The 13,171-nt window shown below is 36.7% G+C and overlaps 1 protein-coding gene across 1 annotated transcript in view; it reads left to right on the top strand.

Moving 5' to 3' along the window:
• STK39 (serine/threonine kinase 39) overlaps window positions 1-13,171 on the top strand; it is a gene marked incomplete at its 3' end in the record, with an annotated part of 86,270 nt that overhangs the window by 28,650 nt on the left and 44,449 nt on the right. Inside the window, exons 9-10 of the mRNA XM_079539193.1 lie at window positions 1,610-1,658; window positions 1,762-1,827. Of these exons, the coding sequence (XP_079395319.1) occupies window positions 1,610-1,658; window positions 1,762-1,827 (115 nt within the window). The remainder of the gene's footprint in view (window positions 1-1,609; window positions 1,659-1,761; window positions 1,828-13,171) is intronic.

Below are 13,171 nucleotides of genomic sequence, written 5' to 3'. Positions count from 1 at the left end.
AGGACATTAGTTTGGATAAGACTTTACCAAGAATCTAGTTTTTAACTGCAGGTATTCCTTTTAATGAGATATGATGGTGCTGGATCACTAAAACTTACCCTAAAGTTTGAAGTTGATTTGAGGCAGAACTTTCAAAATTTGACATAGAAATTGGTTCTTAAAAGGCTCCCCTTCATTTTATCCATCTAAGGGTTATATGTGGAATACAACTAAGGATGGTGGTCAGCACATTGTCACTAATAAGAACTCCTTTATTTTAGAGTCAGTTACTTTGGAGTGGAAGCAAAACAAGTTCTCGTGGAACTACTGTAATTGACTACACAGGATGCTTATTGTTGATGATTCAAGTAGTTTCACTATTTCTAACAGGAATGAACAGTTCTATGTACTATTCCTGTTTTCTTCACTTCCTTATCAGATGTGACCTCAAAGAAATATAGCAGTTCAGATTTTTCTTCCTTGTCAGAATGTTCTGTAGGAAAGTTTTCTCCTTTCTTATCTAATCTGATTTGTATCCACTGTCTTGCTGTAGTTCAAATGAAAAGCTAGCTAATATTGCTTCTGTTTGTTCAGAAATTATGAATCTTGGAGACTCCAGCTTCCCTAAGTGTAGCCACACCCAAAAATTAGTAAGGTTCTGTGTTCCTAGTAGTATTAAAAACAAAAACAAAACCCCCCCACGCAAAAACCCAAACAAACAAAAAAGCAAAAAAAACACCCAAAAAAATGAATGAGTAAACTGGTGGCTTTTAAGTTTGGTTTTTTTTTTTCTCTCCATGGTCTTTTTCAGCACCGTATTACGGTTTTGTCTGGGTATGTAGCTTTAGATCCATGAGGCTAGAGGGCAGTAAAACCTTCTATTGGGATCATCATTTCAGTAGCTGAAAGATTCTGAAAGTCTGTTGGAAATGTCAAAAATATAAACTTGAACACGATCAGAAGAATCATAGAATGGCCTGGGTTGAAAAGGATCTCAAAGATCATCTAGTTTCAAACCAAAAGACTCGAACAGAACTGTAAGTGAAGTTGAAACGTCTAGGTTTTGACCTTACAACAGTTGATTTGATGTTTGTTTAGTTCTAAAATGCTCCTGATAACTTTCTAGTTTATGCAGCATGTTAATGGTGTCAGTACAGTTAATACCTGTTTGCATCACTGAAATAAAAGAATTCAATTAACAGGTATTGATGCTACTGTCTTTAAAAATGCAATCACCCTTTCATTGCTCTGGAGCAAAGTTCAGTTACATTTATTGAGTCACTTCAGGAAGCACATTGCCTGACTTTTTTTTTTTTTTTTTTAAATTTGCTTGCTTGTTTGTTTTAAGGGTATAATGCATTTCTGTTAAAAGAAAAAAGGCAAATGTTGGCAACTTAGGTACTGATATATATATATTTTTTTTTGGTATCTTTGCCATAGGGAAACTTAATTTTTTCATGTATGGTAAGTAAGTATGTGTGAATTAGTTTAGTAGCTATTGCCATTCATTTCCCCATTCATACAGTACTAATTCAAAAGTATTAGAGACATACGATTTAACTAACGCCCTGTACTGTATTCACTGAGAGGGATCTTTGTTTCCTGTTCTAATATATTATTGATCTTTCAGGCCCACAGCAGCAGAACTTTTAAAATGCAAATTTTTCCAGAAAGCCAAGGTAAAACGTTTAACCCTACAAGTAAATTTTGCTCTGCCTTAAAATCTACATGATTTTTTTCCCCGTATTGATTTTTTTACTTACCAAATGTTGATTTTTGCAGAACAGAGAATACCTGATTGAAAAGCTTCTCACTAGAACGCCTAATATAGCACAAAGAGCAAAAAAGGTGAGTGTTTTCATCTCTCTTTACTGGATTGCAAACGAAGGTGGGGACTGTATAATTGCCTTAGATTTTAGTTATTCTTATGCACTCCTTCATAGATTCTGTTGATGAATAGTTTCTGCAGTTTATTGTTCCCCAGTAAGCTTTGTGTTGTTTAGACTTCCTCATGAGAGTTGTCAAAATATATATCACCCAAATCGTCTTTTTTCCCCACTCACTTTTAGAAATATACAGGTGACATGATTATGCAGCTGGCGAGAGACAGAACAATGCCCACGTAGGTTCATAAACTGCAGAACATGTGTTTATTTCATTATCTAAAGAAACAATGAAGATATTGTAAATAGTATTTATTGGTGATTACCTTTTTCTCTGTATTATTTTAAATGTTGCATTCAAATATATGGAAGTCAGAGTCAAACTTGACAAGAGATTTCTTGAGTTACTTGGACCTGTGAAGCCTTACTCCAGAGTCTGAGTTAAATGCACAGCTATGACATATGTTGATATTTTTGTTGCACCTTTGGTACTTGTGTGAGTTTACCAGGTAAGGTGCAACAGAATTAAAAAGTTCTGAACAGGTAAGTATTTTAAAACTTAAGTATTGAAGGCAGCAGCTGTTCATAAGAGCTAATAAACAGGAAAGAATTTGAACTTCTATTTGTAATCTGTCAGAAATTATACTTAACACTAGTTAAACAGACAGTATTGCTCCAGCATGAGGACACTGCTGAAATTGCTAAAACTTCTGCAGATAACAGGACAGTGTTCTCTGTCCATCTTTCAAAAAGCAGTCTTTTTAAGAAGACATTTTATGGAGAATATTTTCAGAAAGGATCTGATAAATGCGGTGCCCATCTTCAAAAAGGGCTGGAAAGATGATCATGGTAGCTACAGCCCTATCAGTCTCACATTGGTGCCAGAGAAGGTTATGGGACAGATAATCTCAAGATCTACCATGGATCAGTTAAAAGTCAACCAGGACATCAGGCTCAGTCAGCATGGGTTCATGAATGGTAGATCCTTCTTGATAAACTTGATTTCATTCTGTGACAAAATGACCTCCTTCATGGATGAAGGTAAGGCTGTCAGTGTGGTCTATCTGGATTTCAGTAAAGCCTTTGATGCTGTTCCCCGCAGCATCCTCATGGAGAAGCTGGCTGCCCGGGGTTTGGATGGGTGTACAATTTGCTGGGTGAAATACTGGCTGGATGGCTGGGACCAAAGAGTTGTGGTCAGTGGAGTTAAATCCAGTTGATGGCCAGTCACTAGTGATGTCCCCCAGGGCTTGGTACTGGGGCCACCCCTATTTAACATCTTTATCAGTGATCTCCTTGAGGGGATTGAGTGAACTCACAGTAAGCAGATGATACCTTGATCTGCTGGAGGATAGTAAGGCACTACAGAGGGGGACCTCATAGACTGGATCGATGGGCCAAGGCAAACCGTATGAGTTTCAATAGGGCCAAGTGTTGGGTCCTGCATTTTGGTCACAATAACCACAGGCAACCCTACTGGCCTGTAGAGGAGAGGCTGGAAAGCTGCCTGACAGCTTGGTGTACTGATGGACAGTTAGCTGAATATGAGCCAGCAGTGTGCCCAGGTGGCTAAGAAGGCCAATGGCATCCTGGCTTGTATCAGAAATGCTGTGGTGAGCAGGACTAGGGAAGTGATCCTGCCCCTGTACTTGGCACTGGTGAGGCCTAACCTCGAGTACCATGTTCAGTTTTGGGCACCTCAATACAGAAAGGGCACTGAGGTGCTGGTGCAGGTCCAAAGAAGGGCAACAAGGCTTGTGAAGGGCTTGGAGAATATGCCCTATGAGGAGTGACTGAAGAAACTGAGACTGTTTAGTCTGGGGACAAGTAGGCTAAGGCTAGGAGAGACCTTATTGGCTCTTTTCCAATATCTGAAAGGTGCTTACAGCAAGAGCAGGGTTGGTCTCTTCTCACTGGTAACAGGTGACAGGATGAGGGGAAATGGCCTCAAGTTGTGCCGAGGGAGGATAGGTTGAATATCAGAAAAGACTTTTTTTACAGAAAGGGTTGTTAAGCACTGGAATAGACTCCCTAGGGGGGTGTTTGAGTCACCATCCCTGAATGTGTTCAAAAACTGTTCGGATGTGGTGCTCAGGGGCATAATTTAGTGGTGGGCTGTTAGGGTAGTATGGTTTGGTTGCGGTTGAACTTGATGATCTTGAAGTTCTTTTCCAACCTGAGCAATTCTGTGACTCTGTGAACTATTGCAGCCTTTGCTGGTACACCAATTTTAGGGATATTGTAGGATTTTTGTTTTCTTAGCAGTGTACTGAACTGGCACTTTTTTCTCTTGCATTTGTGAATATCTCTCTCTGGTGTCCTTGCTAGAAAGGGGCTGTCAGCAGGATCTGAGTCCTTTGAGTTCCTTCTAGTTCTTCTTTTAGGTGGAAGCAACTTAAGAAATCAGTGGTGATGTTTCAGCTATAAACAGTTGGAGTAGAAAGCTGAAAAACAGCTTCTTTTAGGAGAGGTAGCTTACTGAGCAGTGCAGTATCAGCAAAATGCAAAGTACAGCTGATTGGCCACGAGGTGGCAGCAGTGCCCACATAAGAATTGACCTACCCGGAGTGGAAAGGAAAGAGCATTGCTCATTTTACTTCTCAGCTGTTAGGGGAGTAATTTAGACATGCTGTAGTACCAGCTAAGTTTCTAAGAGAACATGGACCTCATTAAATTCATCTCCCAGCTGTATCTTCATATTAGTTGCAGGAAATATGTGATACCTTGTATGTACCCATGTACATATAGTTATTTCTTTAATTAACTTAGCATCTGGAATAACAAAATAAATGCGTGATAGCTTCCCCTGCACCATCAGCAATAGGTTACTGAATGCTCTTTTGGATAACTCTTTAAAATTTTGGAAAAGGAGTGATTCTTAGGGGGGAGAAAAAAAAAAAAGCTGAATGATGCTGGAATAATAAATTATAGGTCATTCAATTGCAGCATAAAATAGAAAAAATAAATTTTAGCTTGTGAAAATGCTGAATTATTTAGTTTTTAAAAGAATGCAATATTCATTAGAAATTTAAAATTCACTTAATTTTGCTGTTGTTTTACGGTACTATAAAATATAAATGTTTTATTATTTAAACTCTTTTTTAATAATTAAAAAAAAAAAAGCTTTTGTAAGCAGAATTTGGTTACTCACACGCATACCATGTAAAAATGTCTAAGAGGTCACTCTTGGAAAGGGTAATTCCTGCAATGGAAGAAAGAATGTCTAGAGCAAAACATAAAGAGCTGGCATTTAGTACAAGTGCTAGGGCAGGTATTGCATCTGCTCTGTAGGATTTTAATTTTTCTTGCATTTACTGCATGCATTAATACTTTGCCTTGTTGCATTGAACTGCAGCCTCAATTTTTAACATTAATTTTTCTTTCTCATGACACAGCATTCTGATGTTCTGCTGCTGCCTTTATAGCTTATATTTGCTTACAGTTTTGACTGAAAATGAATTCAGACCTGTTGGGGAAATCATGAAAGTGGGTAGGTGTGGCTTGTATTTGTGAGGAAAGCATTCAACTCTGTAAAGATTATTACTATTACAAATAAAAAATTAATAAGATTAAACAATTCTTATACTGTGGTTTTAAAATACTGTGTTCTAAATTATGTATTTGGAATTTGTGCATGTATTTTCTTTGTCTCAGTAGCTCTTTATTTTGATTGTGTTAATCTTGAAACGAAGCCTATTCCTGGTGCTTCAGGTAATCGAGTTTAATACTAAATCTCTTCTAGAACTGACTTGCCTAGGAGGAACACATCTTGCCTGTTCCTGTGCAGAACTTACTTGAATGCTTATCAGTACTGATGTACAAATATGAGTGTTAACTCTGCATCTTGCTGGGCATTCTGAGTTTTGTTAATGTGATTTCTCACTTGGGAGAGCATTGCTGGTGACTAGAAGAACTGGGGAAATGGCTGCTGTGAATGCTGTAAGCTCAGTGTAGTCTAACAAGCAGAGGACACTCTCCAAGGTCATACTTGTGTCGTCAGTAGAGATGCGGAAGGCCAGACTGAAGCCTCCCTCATGCTGGATGGTGTTATGGTAGAAGAATAGTCTGCTTTGTTGTGGTTGGGTCAGGGCTGCGTTACACCTTTGTTAAGTTGTAACTTCTTGCTAAGCTGTTTTATAGATACATGCTTTAATGTGTTGAAGTAGTTTTCATTTTGGACTGAATGCTAAGTCTTCTTTCATTTGTGACTAGAATTGCTATATTTGAACAGAGAAAATGAGAAGCAGCTTCCAGAATTTCAGTCAGTTTTTAAATCTGGTCACACTAAAAAATTAATTATAACTGCAAGTATTCTGTATCCCTAAAGGCTGTGTGTCAATTTTGTGTTTTCTAATCCTGTTTCTTTAATTTTCAAAATCTGCTGCATGACTGCCACTTTTACGAAGTGAACAGGGAAAAGCATGGATCTGCATTTCATTTTATAGCTGTCTAAACTGTTACTAGTTTCAAAGAAAAAAAAATCAGTTCTGAGTAATAATTGGTCTCAAATTCTATTTTTCAGAAGGTAATATTGCTCTTCACTGTTAATAGAAGCTCTTCAGGTCTTTGAGTTGTAAGTTACTGGAAAAAAAATCAGGTAGCATAAGGAGATAATTAGCGTGAGTGATAGCAGCTTTTATTAAAATTTCAGTAGAAATAGCCTTACTGATGGATTGAAACTCTAGCTCTGTGGTATATCTAATTTAGGGAAATGGTTCTGAATGGCATGTTATCCTGTAGAAGAAATTAACTATCATCTGCATATAGTGGGGCCAATATCATTACACTGTAGATTTCTTTTATGACTCTAACAGTATTGATACCACCTCAACAAAGCATCATTTGCTTGTTTCCATAATGGATTTAATCTGATGGATGCACCTTGCCAAAGGTTGTTTTTAATACAGCTGCACTTCCGACCTCTTCTTGTGCAGGGTGGTGCTGGTTTTACTTGTTTCTGCTCTGAGAAACAAAGCCTCAAACTCTGTTCATCTGACTTCCAAAACAAGTTGACTCTTTTTTTTTTTTTTTTGCCTCTGTATTTGAACTGAGGTCCTGAGTATACAGTGACTGAATTGAATCAGTGGTTGTTATGGAACTTGTCACCTTTCTAACACACATCATTACTTTGTCAATGCAGACAGCAACAAGTGATTTGCTAGGTTCAGCTTCACGTTATGAGATTTCCCACTGTGCTTTCTTCTACTGTGTGGTAGAATAGGCTCTTCTGCCTGTCTCCATCCGTCTTGTGTTAGTTGTGATTGTGTATATTTTTGAAAATTTGTCAGGAAGGTCATGTGGAGAACTGAATTGCAGAAAACTCTGTGAATGTAGGATCACTTAAAAGAAGTGCTGCCATCTGTTACTGCTTTATTGAAAGACTGATGAAATAACTCCAGGATAATTTTTGTTTTTATATCGAGAACTTAATCGTTAACCTTCTTAGTTCTTAAAGGCAAATTTGCAAAAGTAAATAAATACCAGCACCAATATTGAGAGAAGCAGAAAGTAAATAATTTCTTCTGATTAGACCATATAAAGCTTGGAGAATTTCAGCTCACAAATTTCATGGCTTTTGTTTAACCCCAGACCCTTCCCACACACTCTTGGTACTGATGGCATACTTGAAATTTATGGGCAGAATAGATTGCAGGACATCCTTGAGCACAGTGTTATTACAGGAGAATTAATTTAGCTAAAAGGTTGAAGTTACAATTATGGCAGGCACTGGAAACTTCAACGTTTTAATCAGAATAGACATTCTAAGGGTAACAGAGTGGGAAGATGGATCATAGTAGTGTATATGCAAAGTCCAACTCCTGCTTAGCACCGAGAGTAGCTCCAGGACAAGATTGTTTAACTTTATGTGCACTGTTTGTGTGTATGTAATAACGTTATTTTCCCCTTTTCACTCTACATACTATGTAACTCCACTGTATGACAAAAACTGCATCCTAGCTGTGCTGTCTAGGACAGGCATAGACAGCAGAGGGCAGCCGTATCTATCACAGCACAGCACGCAGGGCTGCCTCTAGGATGATGTACAAAGTCATGCAGGGTATAGGAGCATATGTTAGGAGCAGCTCAAGGTCTGCAGTTCTAAATGCTATATCTCTTGAATAAGTTTGGGCCTCTTATCTTTTTAGTAAAAAAATAAGTGTGCTTGCAGAATATATTATGATTGCAGGTTATACTACAGTAACTTTTCTTATGTTCCTGATCAAGCCTTATATTTCAAGTAGGACAGGAAAGAAATCAGTTTCCCCCTTCACAGAATATCTTCAAGCTTTGATCTTGAAGGTAAATAAAAATCATAGGGAAATCTACTAATGTAGATTTCAGAGAAGAATTAGTAAATAATTATTGATGTGACTGTATCACTGGTAGTGAAACCTATCTAGTAATGAGCTTTCCGCTACAGAGTAATGAAAGCTGTAAATGAGGCTGTCTCTCTCTTCTTTCTTTGCTGTGTGGTTATTTTAAGCAAGTAGATGGCCTGGTTGAAGGAACACAGGTTAGCAGAATTGGAAAATGCAGATTAAGAAATTAAGATCTCATGATCCATCCAACAGATAGCTTTTTATTAGCATTTCTCCATGTTGAAGTCCATTCATCTGAAGATCATGGAGCCATGTATTGGCTTGGATTGAAAGGGACCTGAAAAGACCTAATTCCAACTTTGTCTAATCTTTCTTCGTCTTTCTGGCTACTGATTTACTTTGCCAATTTACCGTATTTTTAATTGTTTAGTTGGCTTTTTTTTATTTCTGCAGATACCATCTAGGCCTTAGCATCTTAATTTGATTGGGGCGGGGGAGGAGGATATAAGTCTCTCTTGGCATGTATGAATTAAAACTGTGGCACTGTTGAACCATCTAGGTTGTAAAAGGCCTTCAAGATCATTGAGTCTACCATCAGTCTTACCTTCTAAGTCCTTTCTCTAAACCATATTCCTTAGTGCCATGTCTGCATGCCTCTTAAACCCACTCTGGGAGTAGTGACTCTGTGGGAAGCCTGTTGCAATGCTTGACTACCCTCTCTGTGGAAAAAAAGGTTCTTCCTAATATGCAATCTAAACCTGCCTTGTGCAACCTCCTGGGATTACCTATCAGGTCACACTGTGTAGCACAGTCAGGATTTCTTGTTTTTAGGTGAAGTAAACTTAATTTACTAATGTTAATTTAAACCTGATTTTAAAATGTTTACTTTAAGAAACAGTGCAATTCCTTTATTCAATTGATTGAAAATATCCTCCTTGGTATAGATACATGTTCATGTCTGAAAGTACAGTTGTTAAAATACAAATTAAAGGAGTGACTTATTTGCTGTTAATTAAAATTGGGTAATAAAACTTTATATAGCGGAAGTAATAAACAGAAATATTGTTGGAAAAACAGAAGTCATACTAAATTAGTAAACTGGCTCACTTACTATGTAATAAAGATTTCTCCAAAACACTGCTGTTTCTTAAGACAAAATCAGCTTAAAATTCTGGACTCGGTCTGGAGCATTGATAGAACATGATGCAGTATTGACATAAAACTTCTTGGTTTTGGAAGGCAGGATTAGAAGAGCAGGGAATGCTCTACAAGATGCTTCTGTGGAAAAATTAGTCTCCAATTTGAGTGCTGTCCTTTCCTGTCTTTAAGCAACATTATCCTAGAAAGAAAAGACTTGGTGAAAATGTGGAAGAAGGACTTTAGAGAGAAATTCCTCAGAGTGCATGGGCAGTTGGTGCAAGCACCTGTATCAGTTTTTAATTGTTTTCTCTAGTGATGTAGGAACGTGCTCACTTCTCCACTCCCTCTTGGCTTTGAATATCTTTGTTTTTTTTCACCTCTGATTTCTCCCCTGTATTCCATTTGTAACCTGTGAATGTTTTTAAGTGTTTGTGGCAGTTTTCTTAATTCATCGCTTTGCCTCCCTCACTCAATTTTTCTCAGTGCCACATTCATCATTTGAGCATGATATTGCTTGTGTTTGACTAGTAAAGCAAACCAGTGACCAGTATCATAAATATTTAAAGCAAACTGTTTTTTGCAACAGACTTCTGTTCTTTAACCTGTGCAGTTTTATTCATTAAACAAAAAAGGGAACTCTTCAATAGCTAGTAGAGATCTGGGGAACACTTATGCAATTTCAAATTATCTCCTTCATGCAATGTTATTTCATGAAAAAAATGTAATTATCTTGCATTTCTTGATGTTAAGGTAATGGTGTAACTAATTCCAGTAGTGAGTAGAACTGGTAATTTACACATTTTTAAAGTGTAAATAACTTTACACTGTAAAGTAATTCCTATCTTAAATGTCTTAAGTGTCATTTCAATTTTTGCAATCCTTTCTGCAGTGCTAAGGAGTAAACAAATATTGGTGAATATTGGTGAATTTGTATCTGTGACTCACAGTTTGTCCTTATTGACTTATCTCACATAAATGTTCCATAAACATGACATTGCACACTTCAGAGCAAGCAGCATTTTTGCAAGGATGTGCTGGATAGCTGTAAATACATTAATTCCAGCAGAGGTGCATTTAATATTATTGAAGAAAAATAATGTGGGTTCCATTTTTTGGTTTATGAAACCCTAGCCCCAAAGTAAATGAAATATTTTGACTGTTGTTCTAATATGAAATTTTAAATGGAATAACAATTTATGTCAGTGTTACCATATTTTGTAGTTACCAGTTACACTTGACTTGGGATTATTAAAAAAAAAAAAAAAAAAAATCATTTAGAAATTACTTGGAATTGAAGGATTTGATGGTCTTGTATTTTGTAGTGTAACGTAAATGCAAGAATATTCACTACTCCTACTGACTCAGGGCATACAAACTAAAAAATGCTGATGATGCTCTCACCTGCTATGGCTAGGTCACCTTGAAGTGCTGAAATTCAAAACTTTGAGACTTCAGAACATGAAAGATGTGTACATCAAAGAGCATGTTTGTTTCCTAGGAGTTTCTGTATGTTCTTCATTCAAAAGGTTCTGTTGTCTGAAGTGTGGAATATACCCACCAGAAATGCCTAAAGAAATTCTGCAGGAACTGTAAAGCCTTCATTCATCGGTGTCCTCTCAATCTGTGCTTTTTACGTAAACATAAGTGTGGTTGTACAACATAGAGAAGTAATAATGATTAATTTGATGTAGAAGATAAATGGTAACTTCTGTTTATGTTCAGGGTTCAGTGCCTATTCTTTTCTGCAGGTATGAATTCTAACCATATCCAAGTTCCCACGATGTATAGTTGTGGGCAGCATAGAAGATTTGAAGCTCCCCAGGAAAGCAACAAACCTCCACAGATGTTGCAAAGGGAAGGGGCTTTATGTACTCCTGAGCGATGGCTTGTACATCTCAATTCTAATTCCAAGTTGAGAGTTTAAAATTAGCGTCTGGACCCAAAAGGTTGGAATTATTGTAGAATTACTTTCTATGCCATGTTAGCTGCTTGCTGGCAATGTCTTAGGCTACCCTGCAATTAAACAAACAAAAAACAAGCCTAAAAAGCTCATTCCTGAACATGAAGCACTGAAAGTTAAGGCTAACTTCTTTTCCAAGTGGCGGGGGGAAAAAAAAAAATTAAAACTATGGAAGATTTTTCCTATATTGTAATTTGTATTATTATACAGAGTGGCTTAAGAGGAAGAAATGCAAACGTCAAAACATCAAGCAACTTTAATATCTTACCACCTTCTAGTTCTTACAGACTAGAACTACTCGGGTGTTATTTTAGAAAGGCAGTGGTACATCAGAATGAAAATGAAACTTTCCAAAATAATGAACTCAGGGGAACTTAATAGCCCACAGCGAAGGGATTCGGGCATTCACAGACATGAGAGATGGGTTAAATGAGGACTAGCTATCTCTTGAGGAAGCATCTTGTCTACTGAACAAAGGATGATATATACTTGTGGGAATTCAGGCTCTTGTTCCTCAAATTCTTTTTGCAAAAATGTGATTACAGTGTAGCTGTTATGCAAAAAGATTAATGTTATTCTGTGTGAAAATATTTTATAGAAAAGTGAATTCTCCAATATCTATCTTTTACTTCACATGCTGAACTGTGATTAAATTTAGAACTGTTTTAAGTAAAAGGTTAGTGCCGTGATTGGATAAATGTGATGATAAGCTGGTTTCCTTCATTGCATTGGAATGCAAAAATATGCATAGGTATAGAGATTAAAATTTGTTTTTGTATTTTAGGAAACATTCAGGAAAGGCTTGCAAGAGAGCTGAAGGCATAATTTGTAAAACCTGATTGCTCTACAGGCTTAAGATGTTCACAAAGGGAACTGGTCTGTTTTTGAGGGAAATAAATACATATAATAAAATGTGCTGAAACCAAAACTGTGGTCTATAATGGGCTACTTCTAGTGTGTGTGTGTGTATATATATATATGTATTTTTTTTCTAGTAAAATAACAGGAGCAATTGGCATGGTAAATTCTTTATGCTGAAGTTGTAAGAGAAGTGAAGCTTTTGAAATTTGTGATATATATGTATATATATTTTAATTTTTTTTTAAGTGGAAGCAGTGGGAAGGGCAAAACCAAAAAAGCTACCTATCCCGTCTGTTACCAAATAATACCAGCACTTTTTAAAGCTTATATTTTCTGTAGAAACTACTAATCTGTTTAACAGTGATGTCCTTTCTCCTGCAAAGAACCATTACTACAATTTTATGGAAAGATTAAGACTGGCATCGTTTGATGGGGTTCCTCTTTGCTTCAAGTAATAAACTTGGGTGCTGCTATTTAATGTTTCCTTTTATTATGTTAAATAGCAACTGATGGATCCAGTTACTATTGGACCTGTAATACATACATTGTGTATGTCGGATTAATGTTATTCAAGTTGTGTGGAATAAACTGCAGTTCTTTATGTAGTTTCTTAAGGATCACTGGACAGTTGGAATTGGAATCCTTTGCATGTATCTATATCTTTTAAAGAAATAGGGAATGTTTAAGATGTACTTTCTGTGGCTGAGAGATAGTGATGATCTTCAGTGTTTGTGCTCCAGGAACCACTGAAAAAGCGTTGATTCTGACCATCGCTTTATAAAGTTTCAAAATTGCAAATGCTTGAAGTTTTCCTAGCCAGTCTTCTCTCTGAAATTTGATTGAGGCATGTAAGCACAATTCTGCCAAGACTTTATTTCTGTTATATTTATATATTCTGTTATATTTCTGTTAAATAAATGATTCTGTATCAGGGAATCTTTTTGAACATACCAGAAGTGCAAAAAGTTGCTTATAAATGCACTTTGTCAGCTTCTTTTGGAATTCCTTTTGGGGTGCTTGTGTTTATT

This window comes from Tetrao urogallus (assembly GCF_951394365.1).
Source record: "Tetrao urogallus genome assembly, chromosome: 8".
NCBI lineage: Eukaryota > Metazoa > Chordata > Aves > Galliformes > Phasianidae > Tetrao > Tetrao urogallus.
Note: the sequence above shows the minus strand (reverse complement) of the source record. Positions and strands in the feature narration are given on the sequence as shown.